General features: G+C 42.8%; 2 protein-coding genes across 15 annotated transcripts in view; one reads left to right on the top strand and one right to left on the bottom strand.

The window, feature by feature from the left end:
• The first annotated feature begins 9,639 nt into the window (after positions 1 to 9,639).
• LOC139558029 (putative beta-lactamase-like 1) lies at positions 9,640 to 14,842 on the top strand. Of its 2 annotated transcripts, none has more exons than XM_071373446.1 (6): positions 9,640 to 9,776; positions 12,048 to 12,154; positions 12,381 to 12,538; positions 12,731 to 12,960; positions 13,270 to 13,375; positions 13,676 to 14,842. In XM_071373446.1, exons 1-6 carry the CDS (start codon positions 9,671 to 9,673, stop codon positions 14,658 to 14,660), a joined length of 1,692 nt encoding a protein of 563 aa, XP_071229547.1. In that variant the 5' UTR covers positions 9,640 to 9,670; the 3' UTR covers positions 14,661 to 14,842. The 2 variants fall into 2 exon arrangements, with proteins under 2 accessions (XP_071229547.1, XP_071229546.1); XM_071373445.1 differs by having other exon boundaries at positions 9,640 to 9,782.
• A 3,361-nt stretch (positions 14,843 to 18,203) lies between these two features.
• The window catches only part of LOC139557011 (polyhomeotic-like protein 2), a 48,268-nt gene continuing 41,552 nt past the window's right edge, over positions 18,204 to 24,919 (bottom strand). For all 13 annotated transcript variants that reach the window (XM_071371290.1, XM_071371288.1, XM_071371289.1 and 10 more), the window contains 5 exons: positions 24,592 to 24,724; positions 23,610 to 23,721; positions 23,096 to 23,222; positions 22,673 to 22,961; positions 18,204 to 22,271 (listed from right to left, as the gene is read on the bottom strand). In XM_071371290.1, coding sequence (XP_071227391.1) covers positions 22,117 to 22,271; positions 22,673 to 22,961; positions 23,096 to 23,222; positions 23,610 to 23,721; positions 24,592 to 24,724 — 816 coding nt within the window. In that variant the 3' untranslated portion in view covers positions 18,204 to 22,116. The remainder of the gene's footprint in view (positions 22,272 to 22,672; positions 22,962 to 23,095; positions 23,223 to 23,609; positions 23,722 to 24,591; positions 24,725 to 24,919) is intronic.

Raw genomic sequence — 24,919 nt, 5'->3', positions numbered from 1 at the left:
CGCGCAGGGTGACGTTTTTAAACAAAGACACTGGGTAAACATTGCTATGGGGGTTTGATTAAATCCCAGCCTGTAAAGCGGTTCTAGGATAGGACGGGGTCAACAAATACCTGAACTGGGTACTGGTATGGAAGGCATGTAAAAGTCATCACTAAATAGAGATTAAATATCAAAGGGGTCGTAAAGACTAAAGTGCTTCATGCATATAAATAAGTCAATCCCTTAAATGTACTGATCAACACAATGTAAAAAAACACAAGAAATACATTCGCTGGCTGTCTCCAAGTCCACAAGATACCAAACAAGTTGTATTCAGAATACTTACAATTAACCTTACAAAAAACACACAGACAGAAATAGGATTGTCAACTGCAACCGGAATGACTATACATGGAGTGGGGCCTTGGAGACAGCAGGACTGTCCCTGGGTTTCCCTCTCCTGTGGAAAATTTCCTTGCGTTCTCTCTTCAGTCCCTTCCTCACCTGCCTTTGAAAAAGGTCAAAGGTAATCAACTACATGTGGCAAGGAGAGGAAACGTGGAAACAAATGCCCTTGTATTAAATGACACTCTCCTTCTCTACACGCACATCATGAGGCTAATGAGGTTTACAGAGGAGGAATCCCAATATATATGTTTAAGTGGTCAAAATAAATTTTTCTGGTTGTGCCAGACATTTTATAGATAAAAGATAAGTAGCTTTGGTTTTTAAACGTGTGCATGCTTTTCTTCTCCAAGAAAACAACAGCTGATTTCTATAACATATGAAGTGGTTAGCTGATACATATGAAGTGGTTAGCTGATACATATGAAGTGGTTAGCTGTTACATATGAAGTGGTTAGCTGATATGAAGTGGTTAGCTGATACATATGAAGTGGTTAGCTGATACATATGAAGTGGTTAGCTGATACATATGAAGTGGTTAGCTGATACATATGAAGTGGTTAGCTGATACATATGAAGTGGTTAGCTGATACATATGAAGTGGTTAGCTGATACATATGAAGTGGTTAGCTGATACATATGAAGTGGTTAGCTGATACATATGAAGTGGTTAGCTGATACATATGAAGTGGTTAGCTGATACATATGAAGTGGTTAGCTGATACATATGAAGTGGTTAGCTGATACATATGAAGTGGTTAGCTGATACATATGAAGTGGTTAGCTGATACATATGAAGTGGTTAGCTGATACATATGAAGTGGTTAGCTGAGATGAAGTGGTTAGCTGATACATATGAAGTGGTTAGCTGATACATATGAAGTGGTTAGCTGATACATATGAAGTGGTTAGCTGATACATATGAAGTGGTTAGCTGAGATGAAGTGGTTAGCTGATACATATGAAGTGGTTAGCTGATACATATGAAGTGGTTAGCTGATACATATGAAGTGGTTAGCTGATATGAAGTGGTTAGCCTCCTCTAAAAGCTTACATTTGTTTGGATTCTGTAAGAGCCGTCGTGGTATATCTAGAACCTACTCTGTGTAAACTAATAGAGGAAAATGTGTTTCTTAAACACAATCAATTAAAAATATATCAGTGCATTCACAACTCCAAATTGTAATGCTAATATTGTTGCTGGCTTTACTTGGATCCTGGAGAAATCCAATCAATCCTTAGTGGTGCCTAGTTTTGCTATCATTGTTGCTATTATCAAATCCAAATCCTGTATTATGTGATGATTGTGCCACGGCTGGCTACAGCAACAGTATCTACTGACCTCTTGTGGTCTGATTGGAAAGCATTACGGTAATAACCACATAACTCTTGAATGGCTTTTGGGTCATGGTCATAAATTGAGACTTCATACAACAGAGGATAATTATGATATGGGCAGACATTTTTCATTTCTGATAAAGTGTATGAGAGCATATGGTGGATCTGACTTCCCACGTCCATATCACAGTCACAGCTCATACTGTATGTCAGTACTGTTATATCATGCATCATAACTTAATTAAGGGTGCAGCTACTGTATCTGTCTCTCTTAGTTATTTGAGCTTCCTACCCATCAAAAGAAGACCATCGCGCTCTCCCCAAGAAAATGTAGTGCGTAAAACCCCGGAATTCAGATAAGTAAAATATTTGAGATTGGTCCGCACTAAAAAAGACGTCAAGCTTACTTCTTAATTTTTCTACTGCATCAGGTTGCTAACATACACAGACGATGCAGCTTTCGCCTTCTTCAGTGGGCAGCTTCCTACCCATCTGCTTGCTACAGATGTAGGATCTTAATTTGACCAGTTTCTCACAGCAGGAAAATGATCCTGCAGCACATATAATGAATTAACATTTTTGTAGGGGTTGATCAATTTTTTGTTAGCGCAAAATAAAAAACTTAAGAAGTCTTTTTAAACCTTGAATACACTACAAGTTTGCATTTCGAGAGCTTGGGTTCTATCTGCAAAAATATGATTCTGAGATAATTGCCTTTAAAGTCCTGAACCCTCATTGGTTTGAACGGAGTCAGCAATTTTTATCTTGTATTCTTTTGAACATGAATTGGGATATTTAGAATACTATATAGGTAGAGAACATTGAACAGAACAGGACTATGTTAATAACTTAATTTTTACAAAAATTCAGATAGATCCTTATAGTCCCAAGTTCTCGATTTCCTGCTGTGTAGGAAATTTCCTGCAAAAACATGGTGATCAAATTAATATTTGATATCTGTACTACCTGTTCTTATAAAACTCAAACTTTTCCTCATACATATGTACTCATCTTATGATATCTATTGCTTTCATAAACCTTCCGCAGACAGCATATGAAGTGCCATGGAATAAAAACAGAGTAAATTGTGTAAATGTCATCATCAATAAATCTCATCAGTAAATATAATTAATTTCTACTGCAGTGACTTGAACCAATTTAAGTTTGACGTGTGATGTGTTTGGTCTACAGTGTGTATAGTGTGTAGTGTTTGATGGTGGAAGATTACTGAAAATTATAGTGGTCCATTACTAGGCTTTATACCTTCGTCTTGAGGATAAATCATAATCAGTTCCTAATGAAAGTTACACTTGAGTTAGAGTGAAACTAGTATTTGCAGACACACACACATTTTCCACTTGACTGTGAGAAGGTAAAGAAAGCTGACATATATGTAACTGAGTGCATAAAACATATGTCATACCCATGTAATCCTTGTCTATTTGGCAAAAGCAGAATCCGAAGCAACATACAGGTTGTGGTAATCTCGGCACCTAGAACCAACTCTCAGCTACTCGGGCTGTCACAAGAGACTAAGGCAGTGGTGAACTATAATTTGGACCTGGCTCGTGTAATATTGATCATCTTCAATGCCGTAAGCACATTTTTTTACATTTACATTTGAGTCATTTAGCAGACACTCTTACCCAGAGCAATTTACAGTTAGTGCATTCATCTTAAAATAGCTATTTGGGACAACCGCATATCACAGTCATAGTAAGTACATCAGCAAAGTCAGAGCTAGTAAGGGTGAAAAGAGTCAAGTTGGGGGGGGGGGGGGGGGGGGGGGGTTAAGATACTCTTTAAGATACTCTTTGAAGAGGTAGGGTTTCAGATGTTTTCAGAAGATGGGCAAGGACTCTGCTTTCCTAGCTTCAGGGGGAAGCTGGTTCCAGCATTGGGCAGCCAGGACAGAGAGGAGCTTGGACTGGGCTGAGCGAGAGCTGCCCTCCCGTACGGTGCAAAGAGACCAGAGGTGGCAGACGGTTTGACCATAGCCTGAAGGTAGGAAGGGGCAGTTACTCTTGGTGCTCTGTAGGCAAGCACTATGGTCTTGAAGTGGATGCAAGCTTCAACTGGAAGTCAGTGGAGTGTGCAGAGGAGTTGGGTGACATTGGGAAGGTTGAACACCAGGCGGGCTGCAGCGCTCTGGATAAGTTTCAGGGGTTTGGTGGCACAAGCGGAGACTCCAGCCAACAGCGAGTTGCAGTAGTCCATATGGGAGATGACAAGTGACTTGATTAGGACTTGCGCCGCTTCCTGTGTGAGGTAGGGTCGTACTCTACGGATGTTGTAGAGCATGAACCTGCAGAAGTGAGTAACTGCTTTGATGTTTACAGAGAACGACAGGGTGTTGTCCAGTGTCACGCCAAGGTTCTTTGCACATTGAGAGGGGGACACCATGGAGTTGTCAACAGTGATGGAGAGGTCTTGGAGTGAGGAAGAGCAGCTCCGTCTTGTTGAGGTTGAGCTTGAGGTGGTGGGCCGACATCCAAGATGAGTTATCTGCCAGACACGCAAAGATGCGTGTCGCCACCTGGGTGTCAGAAGGGGGAAGGAGAAAAGTAGTTGAGTGTCATCCGCATAGCACTGATAGGTTGAGACCATGTGAGGATATGATAGAGCCGAGGGACTTGATGTTTAGAGAGAAGAGGAGAAGGCCTAGTACCTAGCCCTGTGGGACACCAGTAGTGAGAGTATATGGTGCAGACACAGATCCTCTCTGTCACCTGGCAGGAGAGACCTGCCAGGTAGGATGCATCCAAAGAGTGTGCAAAGCCTGAGACACCCAGCCCTGAGAGGGTGGAGATGAGGATCTGATGGTTCACAGCGTCGAGGCAGCGGATAGATCTAGGAGGATGAGAACAGAGGAGAGAGAGTCAGCTTTGGAAGAGCAGCGAGCCTCTGTGGCACAGAGAAGAGCAGTCTCGGTTGAGTGGCCCGTCTTGAAGCCGGACTGATTAGGGTCAAGAAGATCCACTCCAACTAGCAGCAAACCTAATGACTTGGTGGAGGTAGAAAGTGTTATAGATTAATGTTACATGTCAAATGTACATGGCCAGTTTCTGTTTAGACCACATCTACAATCATCAAAAAGTATTTTATCATAGATCTCTAATGGTCATGCCAACCATGTCTCTATTCTTAAATCAAAAGTGTAATTAACAGAATGGTATAAAGCTAGGATTATCAACTAGATTCAACCGAGGGCCGTTTTTTTTTCTTAAGCAGATGGTCAGGTGGCCGCAACATAATTACAAATAATTTGTAGACTGCAAACTGACGGCAAGAATCCCAACATAATAATTTCAAACGTTGCTTACATTATACGATCACATGTGTTTGTATATTATCCGTGGGAATACTTGATAACAGTTTTCCAAAATTAAAATCACTTGGAGGTGTTTTTACAGTCTTTTACAGTCTTTTATGTCCAACAATGAATACATATATATATGTGTATGTGTGTTTTGTGTTCAGAAAACTTGGGCCCAGAAATTCAAAATTGGACAAAGGCTATGCTCGAAGCAGGACAACTGTTCACCTGTAACAAGGTGCAATAAATGCAAAAGAAGATTATGCAAAGGCTTCATAGGATTCCTATTATACAGTACCAGTCAAAAGTTTGGACACATCTACTCATTCCAGGATTTTTCTTTATTTTTACTATTTTCTACATTGTAGTAACCAAAAAAAAAACTATTTTTGGTTACTACATGATTCCATATGTTATTTCATAGTTTATGTCTTCAATATTATTCTACAATGTAGAAAATAGTACAAATAAAGAAAAACCCTTGACTGAGTAGGTGTTGTGAGGACAGACACTGGGAGATAAGAAGCAAGTTATCAAGGCACAAGGCGAGACCCAGATGTAGACACAGGAGGCAGATGGTTGGTGTCTTACAATGTTTATTCATCCAAAGGGGTAGGCAAGAGAACGGTCATGTACAGGCAAAAGGTCAAAACCAGTTCAGAGTTCAATAGGCACCGAAGGGCAGGCAGATTCAAGGTCAGGGCAGGCAGGATGATCAGGCAGGCGGGAAAGTAGTCCAGAGTCAGGCAGTGGTCAAAACTGGGAAGACTAGCAAAAGAGAATAGAAAAGGAGTATGGGGAAAACCACGCTGGTTGACTTGACCAAAAATACAAGACGAACTGGCACAGAGAGACAGGAAACACAGGGATAAATACACTCGGGGAAATAAGGGACACCTGGAGGGGGTGGAGACAATCACAGGGACAGGTGAAACAGATCAGGGCGTGACACAAGTACAGGGAGTGAATATTTAATAATCGACGGACATGAAACAGAACACGAACAGCGTCTGGACAGGGGAAACAAAATAACATTAATGCTGACACGGGGATCAAACGGAGGAACAGACAGATATAGGAGGGGCAATCAACAAAGTAATGGAGTTCAGGTGAGTCCAAAGACGTGATGCGCGTAACGATGGTGACAGTTGTGCGTAATGATGGGCAGCCTGGCGCCCTCGAACTCCAGGGAGGGGGAGCGGGAGCAGGCGTGACAGGTGTGTCCAAACTTTTGACCTGTAGTGTATGTAATAAAATGAAAGCAGAATTCTCAGATACGTGTTGAAGTGTAAGAAGGAAAAAGGCCCTCGTGGCAATCTGTTTTGGACTTCTGGGAAAATGTCAAAACGGAGCTGGGGGTATGTTCACATGGCTATTTGTACTGGTTGTAGTTGGGAACAGGCCCTCACGTACCTTAGCACAGCTCAATCTTCTTAAAACATTACTCTTTGTGGCCCGCAAATGCATTCTCCTTAACTGGATAAAAGACCAGCCACTAACAATAAATCAGTGGTATTGTGAGATCTTTAAAGTATTGGCACTGGAGAACATGAGTGCTATATTTAGGAACAAGGAAGGAGATATCTATACAATATGGGACCACTTTTTGCTATCTCTTCCCCCTAAACTTGCAGATACCCTAAGAAGTGTCAATATAAAAATTAAATGAACTTATAGGTCAAGTGGACCCTGGTCGCTTTGTTGTAGAAAATAAATACAATTTGATTTGATTTGATTTTAAATATCTTGCTGTATAGGACTCTATACTCTGTTAGAGGTATTTTACACACTACAGCCAATTATTAATGGTATGTAAGGAAAATTAATGGTATGTAAGGAATGTAAGGAAAATAAATTAATGAACATTTAAGTCATGAAAAATTAAGAGCAGAGAACTGAAAGGGAATGTATAATTCCTATTGTTTTTGAATGTTTTTTTTGTTTTGGTATTTGTTGGTTATGTTATGTTTATTTCACCTTGTTTTATTTTGTAATTCAAATATATGTACATACAGAACCATTCAAAAGTTTGGAGGGTTTTTCTTGATTTGTGCTATTTTCTACATTGTAGAATAATAGTGAAGACATCAAAACCATGAAATAACACAAATGGAATCATGTAGTAACCAGAAAAGTGTTAAACAAATCAAAATATTTTTTATATTTGAGATTCTTCAAAGTAGCCACCCTTTGCCTTGATGACAGATGTGCACAAGCTTGGCATTCTCTCAACAAGCTTCATGAGGTAGTCACCTGGAATGCATTTCAATTAACAGGTGTGCCTTGTTAAAAGTTATTTGTGGAATTTCTTTCCTTCTTAATGCATTTGAGCCAATCAGTTGTGTGTAACAAGGTAGGGTTGGTATACAGAAGATAGCCCTATTTGGTAAAAGACAAGTCCATATTATGGCAAGAACAGCTCAAATAAGCAAAGAGAAACGACAGTCCATCACTTCTTTAAGACATGAAGGTCAGTCAATGCGGAAAATTTAAAAACCTTAAAAGTTTCTTCAAGTGCAGTCGCAAAAACCATCAAGCGCTATGATGAAATGGTCTCTCATGAGGACCGCCACAGGAAAGGAAGACCCGGAGTTAACTCTGCTGCAGAGGATAAGTTCATTAGAGTTTCCAGCCTCAGAAATTGCAGCCCAAATAAAAACTTCATAGAGTTCAAGTTACAGGCACATCTCAACATCAACTGTTCAGAGGAGACTGTGTGAATTAGGCCTTCCTTGTCGGATTGCTGCAAAGAAACCACTACTAAAGGACACCAATAAGAAGAAGAGACTTGCTTGGGCCAAGAAACACGAGCAATGGACATTAGACCGATGGAAAACTGTCCTTTGGTCTGATTAGTCCACATTTTAGATTTTTGGTTCCAACCACCATGTCTTTGTGAGACACAGAGTACGTGAACAGATGATCTCCGCATGTGTGGTTCCCACCGTGAAGCATGGAGGAGGAGGTGTGATGGTGTGGGGGTGCTTTTCTGGTGACACTGGGATTTATTTAGAATTCAAGGCACACTTAACCAGCATGGCTACCACAGCGTTCTGCAGTGATATGCCAGCTCTTAGTGGGACTATCATTTGTTTTTCACCAGGACAATGACCCAAAACACACCTCCAGGCTGTGTAAGGGCTACTTGACCAAGGAGCGTGATGGAGTGCTGCATCAGATAACCTGGCCTCCTCAATCATCCGTCCTCAACCCAATTGAGATGGTTTGAGATGAGTTGGATCTCAGAGTGAAGGAAAAGTAGCCAACATTTGCTCAGCATATGTCGGAACTCCTTCGAGACTGTCGGGAAAGCATTCCTCATGAAGCTGGTTGAGAGAATGCCAAGAGTGTGCAAAGCTGTCATCAAGGCAAAGGGTGGGTACTTTGAAGAATCTAAAATATAAATATATGTTTAACACTTTTTTTGGTTACTACATGATTCTATATGTGGTATTTCATAGTTTTGATGTCTTCACTATTATTCTACAATGTAGAAAATAGTAAAAATAAAGAAAAACCCTTGATTGAGTAGGTGTGTCCAAACTTTTGACTGGTACTATATGTACAATTTGTTTATGATGTTGACCTGAAACAAGGAAAATTATATAATAATTAAATATATATATTTAAAAGAAAACTTGAGGATGCAAATAAAACCACCAGCTGGCCAATTTGTTTATGATGCTGAGCTGAAACAAGGAAAATTATATTATAATAAAAAATATTTATTTCTAAATGAAAACTTGAGGTTGCAAATAAAATCACCAGCGGGTTTTATTTGCTAGGGGAACCCTGGTATATAGTGTGATTTGTGAAGTGAATCAATTCGCCCTCCCCCCGTTCGGCTTGAACTGATTATATTGCTGAGGATGAGAGCTTAAGGGTTCCCTCCTCTCCTAGGCCTTCTCCAGCATGGCTTTACAGCAGAATCTCTGGAGATTATGACGTCACGGCCCCTAGTTTGCGGACAGGGAATTGAATCACCCATTCAGGGATCACCGACTAGGATTAAGTGTGGGTAGGTAGTAGCAGGTAGCAAGTGAATGATTGGGAGCCATTGGTTACTGTACTGTATGTCTCGGTGAAAGAGTACTGAAGTAACTGGATAGGTTGGATGGTGGGGTTTTGCTAGCATCCGACTGAAGATGAAACATCAGTGATGTGAGAAGTTTGGGTCTTGTGGAACTGCTCTCAGCTGGAAAAGTGAGCATATTGAGTGGTAAATCCGCTGCGCTGTATCTATACAGTCAACAGGATTCTATCTATGAAAGTACATATTGCATTAGCATTTGGGATTGACAGTGTTCTGGCTTGTATTGCTATAGGCTACTATAGGCTTGTATTGCTATAGGCTTGTATTGCTATAGGCTACTATAGGCTTGATGCAACAAGCTTCTGTTTCAATGTCATGTTTTCTTTTGGAAAGACATTAACTACTGTTGTGTTAATCCGACGTTTTTTTATCCACTAACCAATTTATCCATGCCAAAGAATGCCAAAGAATACTTCATTGGGAAATGTATTTGATTGAGGACAATTAGGATCCCATTGATAAAGACTGTAAGAGGTGCAACTAACTTTCATGTCATTTCCAGCCTGTCCAACCTTGGGCAAGACCACCAGACCAGCAAGATGAAGGTGAAATGGACCAAGTTAGGCATGGTGGTCTTTTTGCTAATATCCTTGGTCATGACGGGATGCTTTATTTGGCAGTACAGGATGCCAAAATTAATAATAGGTAAGAGTCAAAGGAGAATTTCCCATCCCATGTGTGGTTCCATACATCCACTGATTCAAGAGCCATTCTTGAATTGTGAGTGTGTTCTAATGGGGGACCGTTGAAGTGTAGCCATTTCGCCCAAGCAGACAAAAATACTTAGATGTGGGTTTTAACATGGAAACACTTTTGTTCATGTAGCTTCCTTATCCTCTTTGGCTTAATTGCTCGTTTGCAGGGGCTGCTGGGGATTACACAAAGCTGCTGGATTACCGGGCCCTTTAATGCAGGCTTTAACACCGGGGGCGGGAGGGAGGAAGAGTATGAAGTGGTACGAAAGTGGGTGTTCCTGTACAGGACACATACTGTAGATCAGGCATGTGCACAGATAGGGGTCTACCTGTGCCATGAGCACCTGCCCCTTTGTCCTCTCACTCACCAAGTGTACTTTTGGTTGGTGGTATAGTTATTATTTATATTATAATTATACCATCACCCCCAGCAGCATAAGATTTGAGGAACACTTGATAACACTTGATTTACATCATTATCAATATTTGGTCTGGTTGGCTGACAGCCTATGCGCAGCAGAGCGAAGCAGAAAGACTTAGAGAGGAGCAGCTGCATCTGCGAGCCTCTGACCTCCGACCCTTCTTCAGTCAGGGGTTGCACTGTCAGGGCAGCAGAGCAGCAGCAACACAGGTAGTCTACACTCTAGCTAACCACCGTACAGTGCCTTCAGAAAGTATTCATACCCCTTGACTTATTCCACATTTTGTGGTGTTACACACAATACCCCATAATGACAAAGTGAAATCTTGTTTTTAGAAATGAATCTAATTCACATAAGTATTCACACCCCTGAGTCAATACTTTGTAGAAGCACCTTTGGTGGTGTTTACAGCTGTTACATAGTATTTTTGGGTAAGTCTCTAAAATATGAGGAGTGGTACTCAGTAATGTGTTGTGTTGGATTTGCCCCTAACATAACGCTTTGTCTTTAGGACAAAAAGTAAAACATTTGCCACATTTTCTGCAGTATTTGTGTCTTGTTGCAAACAGGATGCATGTTTTGGAATATTTGTATTCTGTACAGGCTTCCTTCTTTTCACTCTGTCATTTAGGTTAGTATCTTGGAGTAACTACAATGTTGTTGATCCATCCTCTGTTTTTTCCTATCACAGCCAGTAAACTCTGTAACTGTTTTAAAATCCCCATTGGCCTCATGGTGAAATCCCTGAGCAGTTTCCTTCCTCTCTGGCAACTGGGATAGGAAGGACACATGTGTCTTTGTAGTGACTCGATGTGTTGATATACCATCCAAAGCCTAATTAACAACTTCACCATGCTCAAAAGTATATTCAGCGTCTGCTTTTAAATTTTTTTACACATCTACCGATTGGTGCCCTTCTTTGTGAGGCTTTGAAAAACCTCCCTAGTCTTTGTGGTTGAATCTGTGCTTAAAATTCACTAAACTCTTAGAAAAAAAGTTGCTATCTAGAACCTTAAGGGGTTCTTCGTCTGTTGCCATAGGCTCAGGAGGGTGCCCTTTTTTCATTTTGAGCACCTGCCCCGTGAAAGGTCTGAGCACGGCCCTGCTGTACATAGCCTGGTACAGAATGACAGAAACATAAACTGGCAACAGAATGAGCATTGTCTACCATTTGTAACACATACAAATCCTCACATCAGATAGTAAATGACATAACTAATATGTGAGATAAGGTGACATAAAACAACCACAATGTTTAAATGCCACAATTTTAACATAACGAGACCATGTTGCCAAAGAGAATTGGTGAACTTCCATCACTCAAACAGAGACCATTGTGCCAAAGATAATTGGTGAACTTCCATCACTCAAACAGAGACCATGGTGCCAAAGATAATTGGTGAACTTCCATCACTCAAACAGAGACCATGGTGCCAAAGAGAATTGGTGAACTTCCATCACTCAAACAGAGACCATGTTGCCAAAGATAATTGGTGAACTTCCATCACTCAAACAGAGACCATGGTGCCAAAGATAATTGGTGAACTTCCATCACTCAAACAGAGACCATGTTGCCAAAGATAATTGGTGAACTTCCATCACTCAAACAGAGACCATGGTGCCAAAGATAATTGGTGAACTTCCATCACTCAAAAAGTATTTTTATACAGTCTTTTTCTGTTGCAACTGAAAATGATTGGCGTTGGTAGACGTGAACTGGCTTAATGGCCCAATTTGGTACCACGTGAAGTGTGATTCACCACCTGCACTTGTTACATCCCCTTTCTTTCTGTTCACAGACAATGTTGTGAACATTGAGGTGAAGGAGGAAAAGATGTGCCCTCGTTTCCCTGAGCCAGTACTCCTGGAACATCCCATCCCTGCACTTAAGGAAGCATTAGAAAAGGTCAACAATAACATTTCAATTGCGAGATCATGAATGGAATTTGATTGATAACCAAACGTGAATTAGACAAGCACTAGACTAGATATACAGACATGTACAGCTGCCTATTTGGCATTGACTTTACTTTACTTTCTCAAACATGACAGATTTGCCCTGTGTTGTTTTTGAGGCAGAATGCACGACATGCACATTTTTCTTCACAAGATGCAATTTTTTCCCCATACAGATAGATGTTGTCCTAAGGTTAAGTATTCATGACACTACACTACCAGCTCTGTCTGCCATCGTTGTCTTCAACGATTCTGTGTTGTGGAACGGAAACTTTGGCAGAAGGAACGGGAGTGATCCCTCCTCGCCTCCACCCAATGAATACACAGTGTACAGGTGAGCTCTGCCCTCCTCTGTTGTTAAAACATTTGTTAGAAGCATGTTAGATGAGATTTACATGATTTCTGTGACAGATTTGTATCTATTTCCAGAGACTGGGTCAGGTTGACAATGAGAATATTTGGGGGATTTGCCACAAATGTGAATGGTTGCAGGAGTAATAACACTCGACAATTGTTTTCCCAACAGAATTGCTAGTCTCTCAAAGATCTTCCCAACACTGATGCTGTACAAGCTATGGGAGGAGGGGAAGGTGGCCTCCTTGGATGACCCTTTTGAGAAGTATGCAGCAAACTTCACCATCAAGAACCCGCTGGGGAAGCGGCGGGAAGTTGTGGATGTCAAGGCTGGTTCTGACAGAGATACCCAGCCACGCTCTCCCTCTGTCACCCTGCGCAGGATGGCCGGTCAGCTCTCTGGTGAAGGCACTCTTCATCTTCATGACTGTACATTAACCTTAGCCTACCCTGGCCATTACGTGAATGGAGAGAGAGGCTATACTTAGATCGAGACTTGTCCCTAAAGATGGAGGTAATAAGCTCCTGGCCTATTAGCCTTTTCTCCTGACCAGATGCCTCTGACTGTGCTGTAATGTAATATACTGTACTGTACTCTCACTGGATTAAACCTGAGGAAAGCACTACGTGATAAAGGCTGTTCCCTTGTACATTCCTTTTACTCCAGAACGTTTGACATTCTTTTGACTCCAGAATTTGTTTCGTCTTCAGGGTTACCCAGGCGGCTTCGGGCAACAAATCTACTCTGGGGTGGTGACACAGAGGCTGCTATAGATCTATTACAGGATGATGTCCTAGTGGCAGACCCAGGCACCAAGTAAGATGCACCTCATTCCCCTTCCTGTTAAGAGCTTATCCAGTCAATTTTGGTAAAGGGTGGTGGTGATTTAATGTGACTGTGACATGGGGTTGCAGGTACCCTAGTGGTTAAGAGCGTTGGGCCAATAACCGAAAGGTTGCTGGTATGTATCCCGAAGCCGACTAGGGGAAAAATCTGTTGATGTGTCCTTGAGCAAGGCACTTAACCCTAATTGCTCCTGTAAGTCACTCTGGATAAGCGTGTCTGCTAAAATGACTTAAATGTAAAAATCACCAATACTTCCTCTTGCTCCCCTAGATGTCACTACAGCAATGTGGCCTTCTCTTTATTGGCTAATGTCTTGGCCGAGAACTTTGCGAAATCCGACTACGAGAGCTGGGTGTCCGACAACATCCTGGAGCAGCTGGGGATGGAGGACACAGGCTTTGATATAACCCCAGCCATTCAGAGCCAGATGGCGGTGGGCGTGTACAGCAGCGGCCAATCGGCACCCCTCTACGACCTGGGCTGGTATCGGCCCGCTGGCCAGATGTACTCCACGGCGGCCGACATGGCCAAACTGGCCATGGTGCTTCTGGGGGCCTACAGCCGGCCCCTCCTCCAACATGACACCCTGAAGACCCTGCTGACCCCTCTGTTTCGCTGCCACCAGGGCTACTTCGCCAACTACACCGGCACGCCCTGGGAGGTCAACGAGCAGCTGGGCTACGAGGTGGTTCGTAAGGACGGAGACCTGGACGGCTACGCCACCACCTTCTCCCTGGTTCCCCGACTGAAGCTGGGCCTGGTGGTGCTGATGGCCGGGGTGAGGCCGCCAACAATGGACGGGGATCTGGTCACCCAGGCCTACAGCCACCTCATCCCAGCCATGGAGAGCGCTTTCAGGAATGCACAGCGCAAGCTCTCGCCGCCGCCCGACCCCACGCCCTATGTGGGCCTCTTCACCTACCAGAACATGACCTTCTATGAGATAAAGGCGAGTTTGGGCGGGGTGCTGGTCATGCAGCAGTTTGGGCCCCAGGTGGACACCATGATACTGGCCAAGTACAGGACTATCAGGCTGGACTTCCTGCAGGAGAGGGTGTTCAGGGTGGTGTTTGAGGGGGAGTACCCCTGCAAACTTAAGGTCAACAGCATGTCAGTGTCTCTGGAGACCCAGGACAGGCAACTCTTTAACTTCTATTATTTCAACAAGAAGGGCGTGTCGCCTGGATTCGACTCTCCTGGGCTCAACACTTACAAAGTGCTCCGGATAGCTCGACGGCCAATCTTCAACAGTTAAACCCTGAACTGTTTTTATTGTATGGAATCACAGATGGAATTCTGGATTTTAAGTGGATCATTTCAGAGCCTGAACAGTGTGCAGAGACTTTGGAATTTTTATTTTTCTACCCTTTCAAATGCTTATTTTTTATGTGTATGACGTCACATGAATGAGTAAATTGTTGTTTTTCCTACAGTGAATGTCAGAGGGCCTTGTTATTGTGTTCTGTAAAGTAGTGCAATTGTAAGTCGTTTTATAATTATCTTATCTTCAATGTCAATTGTCTTCCATGCAAATATAATGCGGTCTCTTGCATGAAGTTATTCTTATTGAATGATCCATCATTAAGGTTTCATGAAGGTTAAATGAAATGGGTGCGTTATATTGTTTGTTGTTATACTGTGGTCACACATTCTCTCTGTTATCTTGTTACTTCAATGAAAGAAGCTGTCGTCACTATAATAGTTATTCGTCTCACAACAAAATATGACTGTGGTGACAATTCTGTAACCTAATGTCCACTTTTCTCACTTTTAATTCATTTAGGTGCCTCAAAAGACCTTGGGATAGAAAATCCTGTTGTCTAAATGTTTTGTCTCCACAGGTTAGAAGGCAAGTGCAGAGGTCCCTGGCCTAAAGGAAAACGCCACCCAAAAACGATATTTGGAGATTTGTTTCATTAGTCCATTGTTGATATAGTCCCAAAATGTTTTGCATGTCAGTAAATCAAGTTTCAAGATATGTAACTTTCAAAATACAATAATACTGCATTCATACAATGCAATTATACAAAATTGAGTAGAGTCCATATGCTGTCAACACAAATAAACTCAGCAAAAAAAGAAACGTCCTCTCACTGTCAACAGCGTTTATTTTCAGCTTAACATGTGTAAATATTTGTATGAACATAAGATTCAACAACTGAGACAAAAACTGAACAAGTTCCACAGACATGTGACTAACAGAAATTGAATAACGTGTCCCTGAACAAATGGGGGGGGGGGTTAAAATCAAAAGTAACAGTCAGTAAGCACTGCAGTGCGTCTCCCCCTCATGGACTGCACCAGATTTGCCAGTTCTTGCTGTGAGATGTTACCCCACACTTCCAGCAAGGCACCTGCAAGTTCCCGGACATTTCTGGGGGGAATGGCCCTAGCCCTTACCCTTCGATCCAACAGGTCCCAGACATGCTCAATGGGATTGAGATCCGGGCTCTTCGCTGGCCATGGCAGAACACTGACATTCCTGTCTTGCAGGAAATCACGCACAGAACGAGCAGTATGGCTGGTGGCATTGTCATGCTGGAGGGTCATGTCAGGATGAGCCTGCAGGAAGGGTATCACGAGGGAGGAGGATGTCTTCCTTGTAATGCACAGCATTGAGATCGCCTGCAATGACAACAAGCTCAGTCCGATGATCCTGTGACACACCGCCCCAGACCATGACGTACCCTCCACCTCCAAATCGATCCCGCTCCAGAGTACAGGCCTCGGTGTAACGCTCATTCCTTTGACGATAAACGCCAATCCGACCATCACCCCTGGTGAGACAAAACCATAACACGTCAGTGAAGAGCACTTTTTGCCAGTCCTGTCTGGTCCAGCAACGGGGGGTTTGTGCCCACAGGCGATGTTGTTGCCGGTGATGTCTGGTGAGGACCTGCCTTACAACAGGCCTACAAGCCCTCAGTCCAACCTCTCTCAGCCTATTGCGGATAGTCTGAGCATTGATGGAGGGATCTGTGAAGTTATTTGGATTTCTACGAATAATCTTTGAAAGACAGGGTCCTGAAAAAGGGACATTTCTTTTTTTGTTAAGTTTATGACTGAATCACTGTAAAAAGAACAAAACCCTATTGAGTTGGTGGTTTACTAAGGGAACCGATTAAAAATTCCATAATAAAGTCAAAGTTTAAAACACAATTTATTGTTTGTAAGAAATTGTGGAATAGTGTCCACCTAAGTCTAAACTTTTATAGTGACTCTAAACAGCAATAGAAAGTTAAGGCTCTATTCAATCCGTATTGCGTAATTTCAGCGTTAAGAGAGAAACCCAGAAACAGAACATACTGTATCACAGAGAAACAGAAAAGATGAAGACTGCTCTCTATTGTCCTGCTCCTCGTGGCTTATTGCCAGATGTCTAATGCTGTTCTTGTCAAGGTAAGTATCAATCAGCACTTTGGGAAAAACTGAGCTTTTATGAATATGTACTTGAATGAGATTTGATTCCTGGTGCATCCACCCAGGAGTACAGGCCGGATCAAGGGAACCATCGAAGTCCAACTTACCCCGCTTTCCATCACGACACGTAGCGTAACAAAGGGCCCGTTAGTAGGGAAGTCCGTTGATTCTGCCGAAATTCGTACCATAGGTTTTATCTAACTTTGTAAATCAGTACGTATGTTTTTTGATGTATTTTTTCTAATATCCCTCTTAGAGAGTGAGCTGGACACTATTATACCCATTGTGCCTAGCTGCTGCAATGATCCATTTTTGTTTTCTATTCTCTCCCTAGGAAGGAGATGTCATATTCTCTCTGGAATCAGTGGAGGAAACGTTGGACAGTGAAGGGACGTTTAAGCAAGACCAGCACAGTGGCTTTGTGTGCACACCATTCTCTCCCCGAAGAATTCATGCCTTTGTGCCAAAGCAAGGATGCCGGGGTATCCTTCGCAAGGTTAGGTGAGTTAAAGCTGCACTTCATAACATTTTCCAGTAGGGGGCACTCATGAGAAACTGCATCCGGAGTCTAGGTGAGGACCGGGTTGGGAAACCGATCTATCTAATTAGCAACTGAGCTTCCAAACTGTAATTTTGAAAAGGAAGGAGTGACCCGATGATTGATTGGCTGACAAACATTGGTATTTTCCCATTTATTTTCAAATATGGATGAAGTGTTAAGTCAATTGGCTAATTAGTGGATTCTTTCTGTAATATTGTGAAAAACTATAAATACCATGTGTGTGTGCATGCACACGCTTCTAAATGTACAGTATTTGCATGTGTCGGTATGCGTTTGTATAAATAGTTATGGGAAGATGTGGTAATTGTAGTGGTTGTGAACAGCAGGTGTGGCTGCCCATCCTCATGCCTGTGAGAGCTGCACATTTGCTACATGTACTGGCTGTTAAAATGGACACCTGCCAACCTTTCTAAAAGGCGACATCCCATTTCATTTTCTTTGTCAGTTTCAAGCAAAATATGTTTGGACTAAGATTTGTATTTGTCAATTGCTGTAGTTGCTGGTTTCTCACCATGTCAGATTATAATAAGCTTTATACGCATACTGTTAGGGGTCATGGCATCTCAGTCTATGCACTAGAGAAGCATATGTGAAAGACATTTGTATCAGCCAGTTGAATAGTTCTAATTAATTAATCTCTCACTTCCCCTGTCATTGACTGATTATTTGTACAGGAGACTCCACTCAAAATACATTTCAATTAAATGTATTCACTAAGTAAAACATTTTCCAACTGCACTTTGTTGTGATGTAGATACTGTATATTCATAATAAATGGTATGGTCTTTTATCACTGCAGAAAAGTGTACACACATACCATTTTAAGGTTTTATTTTTGGAGTACAAAATGTGGTATACGAGAACTAGTTCCATAAATACAAATACTCAACAAGGTTAGAACTTGAAGAATGAAAAGTGAGTTTCTAATCCTAAACATCAGATACAAACATGATGCCGGGGACACTTTGGTTTGAGGGTTACAGCAGGTTTCAAAGTCTATAAAAACGCTGCAGGACATGTTGCAGTGATGACCAAAAAAAACATTGAGTGATTTTCTATTTAAATCTGCATTTCATTGTGTAAACTATCCCTTCAATATGATACGGAGTACAAAATGGAATTGGGAATGGTGCGGTTCCCAAAAATGTATTGATTTAGATGATTTAAAATGTCACAAGTTTCATCCAAAATAGGTGGGGGAACCTGAACGTCCCTCCATGTTCCTGTCCAATTAAAACCCTAGTAGTATATCACAAAAATAATACAAACTTGGAATGACAGTTGTTTTCTTAGTTCCGCACTAGAGTTTGTAAGAGTAATCGATTGCCATTACCCCAGACTTCTGGAGGCCAGGGACCCTACCTGGTGGCTAGTTTGACAGACAACTACATATGGTTAAGGCTTGTCCCTTTGAAAATGACATTCACAGAAGTAGAAAGAACATTGACACAGGACAATAAATTAAGAAAGCAAACAATTATTCAAATTTAGAATCCTTAAAATACCCGTTTTGTAAAAACGGCAAGAAATAAAAAGGATGCAATGATTTTAGGCTATTTTGTTGAATTTATATACAAAAATACTTCAGTAAGTATCACAACCCACCTATTCAAGGCGTGAACTGTAACATTGTGTACTGTCCTGTGCACTGGATGGTGTTAATAACCTTACAAATCAAAATACAGTCCTAGGCAGGTTAACCTAGACCGAAAAACCCCAAACACCAACTTCCAGTCAAGAATCAAATATACACCGAGTGTACAAAACAATAAGAACACTTTCCTAATATTGAGTTGCACCCCCCCTCCTTTTGCCCTCAGAACAGCCTCAATTTGTCAGGGCATAACTTTCACCTGGATTCACCAGTCTATGTCATGGAAAGAGCAGGTGTTATGTTTTGTAAACTCAGTGGATATTATCAATGGCGAAGTAATCCAGATGCAACTACCTCACAATTTTAAAAAAACTGACTGACAGAAAGCTCCGCAACTTGTGACTATTAAGCATATAAACTCAGCAAAAAGAAACGCCCTTTTCAGGACCCTGTCTTTCAAAGATTATTCGTTTTTTTTTTAAATTACTTCACCGATCTTCATTGTAAAGGGTTTAAACACTGTTTACCATGCTTGTTCAATGACCCATAAACAATTAATGAACATGCACCTGTGGAACGGTCATTAAGACACTAACAGCTTACAGACGGTAGGCAATTAAGGTCACAGTTATGAAAACTTAGGACACTAAAGAGGCTTTTCTACTGACTCTGAAAAACACCAAAGGAAAGATGCCCAGGGTCCCTGCTCATCTGCGTAAAAGTGCCATAGGCATGAGGACTGCAGATGTGGCCAAGGCAATAAATTGCAATGTCCGTACTGTGAGACGCCTAAGACAGCACTACAGGGAGACAGGACGGACAGCTGATCGTCTTCGCAGTGGCAGACCACGTGTAACACCTGCATAGGTTCGGTACATCTGAACATCACACCTGCGGGACAGGTACAGGATGGCAACAACTGCCCGAGTTACACCAGGAATGCACAATCCCTCCATCAGTGCTCAGACTGTCCACAATAGGCTGGACTGAGGGCTTGTAGGCCTGTTGTAAGGCAGGCCTACAAGCCTGATGTCACTAGACATCACCGGCAACAATGTCACCTATGGGCACAAACCCGTCGCTGGACCAGAAAGGAGTGGCAAAAAGTGCTCTTCACTGACGAGTCGCGGTTTTGTCTCAACAGGGGTGATGGTCGGATTCGTGTTTATTGTCGAAGGAATGAGCTTTTCAACGAGGCATGTACTCTGGTGCGGGATGGATTTGGAGGTGGAGGGTCATAGCATCATCAGACTGAGCTTGTTGTCATTGCAGGCAATCTCAACGCTGTGCGTTACAGGGAAGACATCCTCCTCCCTCATGTGGTACCCTTCCTGCAAGCTCATCCTGACATGACCCTCCAGCATGACAATGCCACCAGCCATACTGCTCATTCTGTGCGTGATTTCCTGCAAGATAGGAATGTCAGTGTTCTGTCATGGCCAGCGAAGAGCTCGGATCTCAATCCCATTGAGCACGTCTGGGACCTGTTGGATCGGAGGGTGAGGGCTAGGGCCATTCCCCCCAGAAATGTCTGTGATCTTGCAGGTGCCTTGCTGGAAGAGTGGGGTAACATCTCACAGCAAGAACTGGCAAATCTGGTGCAGTCCATGAGAAGGAGGTGCACTGCAGCACTTAATGCAGCTGGTGGCCACACCAGATACTGACTGTTATTTTTGATTCCCCCCTTTGTTAAGGGACACATTCAATTTGTTAGTCACATGTCTGTGGAACTTGTTCAGGTTGTATCAGTTGAATATTATGTTCATACAAATATTTACACGTTAAGTTTGTTGAATATAAACGCAGTTGACAGTGAGAAAACGTTTATTTTTTTGCGGAGTTCATATATTTTTAAACCTCCTTCAGGCTGGATGTGCATTTCCTTTTAATTGAGCAAATATTTGCCTCATATTTTAACTCGTAAGTAAGCATTTCACTGTAAAGTCTACACCTGTTGTATTTGGTGCATTTTTTTTATTTTTTTTATTTTACCGTTATTTTACCAGGTAAGTTGACTGAGAACACGTTCTCATTTGCAGCAACGACCTGGGGAATAGTTACAGGGGAGAGGAGGGGGATGAATGAGCCAATTGTTAACTGGGGATTATTAGGTGACCGTGATGGTTGAGGGCCAGATTGGGAATTTAGCCCGGACACCGGGGTTAACACCCCTACTCTTACGATAAGTGCCATGGGATCTTTAATGACCTCAGAGTCAGGACACCCGTTTAACGTCCCATCCGAAAGACGGCACCCTACACAGAGCAGTGTCCCCAATCACTGCCCTGGGGCATTGGGATCTTTGTTTAGACCAGAGGAAAGAGTGCCTCCTACTGGCCCTCCAACACCACTTCCAGCAGCACCTGGTCTCCCATCCAGGGACTGACCAGGACCAACCCTGCTTAGCTTCAGAAGCAAGCCAGCAGTGGTATGCAGGGTGGTATGCTGCATGTGACATGTGTAGTTCATACATGCATAATCTATGAGCAGAATTACTTTACCTCAATTAGCCACAAAATCCTAGTTTGAAAGAGGCTGTTTACTGGAAGCTGTGTGGCGCCATTTACCCCCACGTGGGCCAGCCCCCTAACAACTCGAGTTCCAACCAATGTGCTTCAGCCCCTCACTATTTGAGTGACAGCTAGCAAGACGCACACAGCAGAGCGAGAGCAATGACGTGGTGCACATATGTGATGTAGTACGCAATTTTCAGGGACCACTTTTGGCTCGTGAGCACTACTTTCAGAACTACTGGCTAAAAGTATACAGATGTACCAGAGAATCTCTAACTACTAGTAACGGCATTTATGAACTTAAGTACCACCTTGTCCATTTGAGTCTAGCTGGATAAGTTCCTTGTGCACAGTACAACATCCACAGTACAACTCATTCAGTATCTAACAGGTCCTGCATTGCATAGGAGAGTCCAAAGAGGCAAAGCTCTAAACTCAGATAGCGTTGCCAATATGCTATGGACCCTCAGCTTCTATGAAACAGAGAGACACCCTTCGTCCATCCTCCACCCCCGTGGGACCAACCTGCCACAGCGGTAGGCTTGAGCCTGGTCAGAGTACCGTATAATTACGGTGTTCTGGACACTTTCCGGCAGTGTGGAGTGGCTCCAGAGAGGAGGGGTTACGAGTCTCTCAGCATACTGATCTCAGCAAAGAGCTTGAGCGCAGGCCCCAGTTTGATGTTCATGGTGCCCATGAGGTGGTCCTCTTTCAGCAGCAGCAAAGACTGGCCGTCGATCTCCTGCGAGCGGAACTCCTTGGCTATCTCCAGGCAACCTGGGAACAAAACAAACAGCCACTCATCAGTTAGCTTTATAAAAAAAATATATATTTAAAAAAAGAAGAACATTACACATAACCATCAGGTTCCAGGCAAGTCTATTCTAAAAATCCCTCCTGCTTGCTGCTTGATTTATGACAGGGGTCAGGTCACCAATTTTGTTCCTGGAACCGATATCTATGTTTTAGAGTGTTTAAACAAAGTTTGATTTCATTTGCATTTCAACTAATCAAACGACTAAGTTGATTGACTGAAGTAGGTGTGTTACTACTGGGATAAAACAAAAGCCTGCACGCCCTGCATTTCTCCAATAGCAAGGTTGGTGACCACTGTTGTATTGGGCTGCTACTCTGCCATTTAGCAACCTTGAGTAAATGGAAAATGTCGCAGTGCCCACCTGGCAGGGAGCAGATGAACTCGTAGACCTCCTCCACGTTCCACTTGGCCGGGTCGCTGGGCTGGAAGTGCTGGGAGAGGGGCAGCTCTTGTCCACAGCCCTCCGTGTGCTCGGCCCCTCTGCCCACCTGGGACCTGGGAGCACTAGAGCTGGCAGCAGACAGTGGGGGCGAAGGGGGACCCTCGTAGCTGGACATGTCTAAACAATGGCTGAACTCCCTGTGACCAGGGTGAGAGGGGTGGCTGGACGTCACCGATCCACCCCCAGGTTGTTGCCCAGTAGTGGGTGTCTGAAAACACAAAGGAAGGATATAGCTTTGAAGTGATTATTGCCATTCTAGCCAGAAAGAGAGTCTCAATGGAAATATGTTTATAAAGTCATATGGTGCTTTTATTCTTAATATTTTGTGAAGTGCCATTTCACCTGTATTTTGGTCTCGGAGCTTGAGTTCTGGTGGTTCCCATTGGATGTTCTCTGCTTCTTCAGTTTCTCCATTGTGGTTTGTCGATTTGGAAAGAGGCCCATTCGCTTTGTACACCCCACATTGTACCTGCACAAACATTTTATGGGGAAAAAATAAAGGCAATATATCAACAAGTAGCTTGGGTAATTAAGTGTTTCAAAGGCTGAGCAAGCCATTTGTTCAATTGTCAATACATTTTAAAACTGAGTAACAAATGAAAAGCTCAGGTAAAGAATAAGCCATTCATTTATTTGTTATTCCTGCACTTGTGTACTACTGCTGTAATTACTGCAGCAACAACTGCTGGTGAAAATGTCATTCAGGATGCCTGGGTTATATTCATTAAACCACACCTTTGCTAAATGTTCTTTAATGGAAAATAAAAGTTCAGATAGTTCCTCCCTGTTGCAGTCCATTTCCTTGGTGCCTAATGAGTACGACCCAGATCCAGCATCTTGTCTACCCAGGCCTTACCGTTTGGCACACACTGTGGAGCAGAACCTCTTGGATCTCTTGAAGTTGTAGGCAAAGTCCACTCTGCCACACAGCTCACACGTCAGGGTGGGCTCCTCTTGCTGCTTCAGCTCTGCACAACAACAGTTTCACGTCAACACATGGGAACCAGCGGTAAAAATACGGTGGGTATTAACACGGAATGCCGGTTGGCATGACAGGCAATGAGTGTGGCATGGCTTCATGTCTACGGAGGCAAGTGGTTGGTTGACTTTCCGATGTTCAGAGAGTTGATGTGAGACTGAAAGAAAACCCTAGACAGTCCTACAGTACGGATCAAGAAGAGCAAATCCAAGTTCCATTATGTACAAACATTTGTGCTGAGATTCAAGCAGAAGTGGGACGTGAAGCCAGGTAGCCAATGCCACAATGAGAAGCTTGTAGTTCTGGGTTAATAGGCCTTTTCTCGTTTGGGCAAAAGTCCATCCTACATCCTCTCTCCTCTGTGACCTGGATAGCGATAAGTGGTCGGGTAGTGTCAATTCATTAGTAGGCAAATGAAAGACGGTCCTCCACTCCTCGATAGCCTCCTTTTGGCGAGGAAGCGCGTGTATCCTACAGCAGAAGAGTTTTGATATCTGCCACACCCCCTTTGAATCAGCTGTTGTGCATGCTTTTCTCCTCCGACAATACACATTTAAAAACAATATGTTACTTGTCCTTTTATCTATAAAATTTCTTGCACAACTAACCTAATTTGTTTTTATCACTTTACACATTTATTTCGGGATTCCCCCCTGTAAACGTAATTTGCAAGTGGAGGAGCTTCTCATTTCGTATAAGAGCATCTTCGTCCACGTTCACTCTCCTCGACCGCCTCTCCTCGATTACCATTGACCTTTTTGAAAAGGAGGCAAGACGGAGGAGAGAAGACGCAGGAGTTGAGCAAATCTAATTGAGAAAAGGACATAGAGTGGGCCAAGCAAGATGTCTGGTCCTTTACCTTGCTGTGATAGGTCCTCCATCTCAGAGTCAGTGGTGCTGTTGGAGGAGGTAGTGGTCTTCTCTGAGTCAGAGTGTGTCTGCTGTTTGTGTTTCTTCAGGTTCTCGATCAGCAACGACAACGGACGTTCCACCTGAAAGGACAGAGACAATTCACGTCATACATGCTGCTTACACCGGTAATAAATGCTGTACAGTGCATAATGATATGAATGGTTTAGTCTAATTTAGTCCACTAGAGGGAAGTGCACTACTGGTCATGTACATGGGTGACTGTGTCCTTATGGTTCAGTTGACTCCAAAACAGGCGTGCAGGGGCAGATTAGGCT

Source organism: Salvelinus alpinus, chromosome 28, assembly GCF_045679555.1.
Source record: "Salvelinus alpinus chromosome 28, SLU_Salpinus.1, whole genome shotgun sequence".
NCBI lineage: Eukaryota > Metazoa > Chordata > Actinopteri > Salmoniformes > Salmonidae > Salvelinus > Salvelinus alpinus.
The sequence above is the reverse complement of the archived record's forward strand: the minus strand, read 5'-3'. Positions and strand labels throughout refer to the sequence as shown.

What these genes read in the sequence shown, in the direction of transcription:
- LOC139558029 (XM_071373445.1), top strand. Translation starts at nt 9,671, where the DNA reads ATGAAGGTGAAATGGACCAAGTTAGGCATGGTGGTCTTTTTGCTAATA. An exon ending in AATGAATACACAGTGTACAG is followed by an intron (nt 12,539 to 12,730) that starts GTGAGCTCTGCC and finishes TTTTCCCAACAG; the next exon opens with AATTGCTAGTCTCTCAAAGA. An exon ending in GATGGCCGGTCAGCTCTCTG is followed by an intron (nt 12,961 to 13,269) that starts GTGAAGGCACTC and finishes TTTCGTCTTCAG; the next exon opens with GGTTACCCAGGCGGCTTCGG.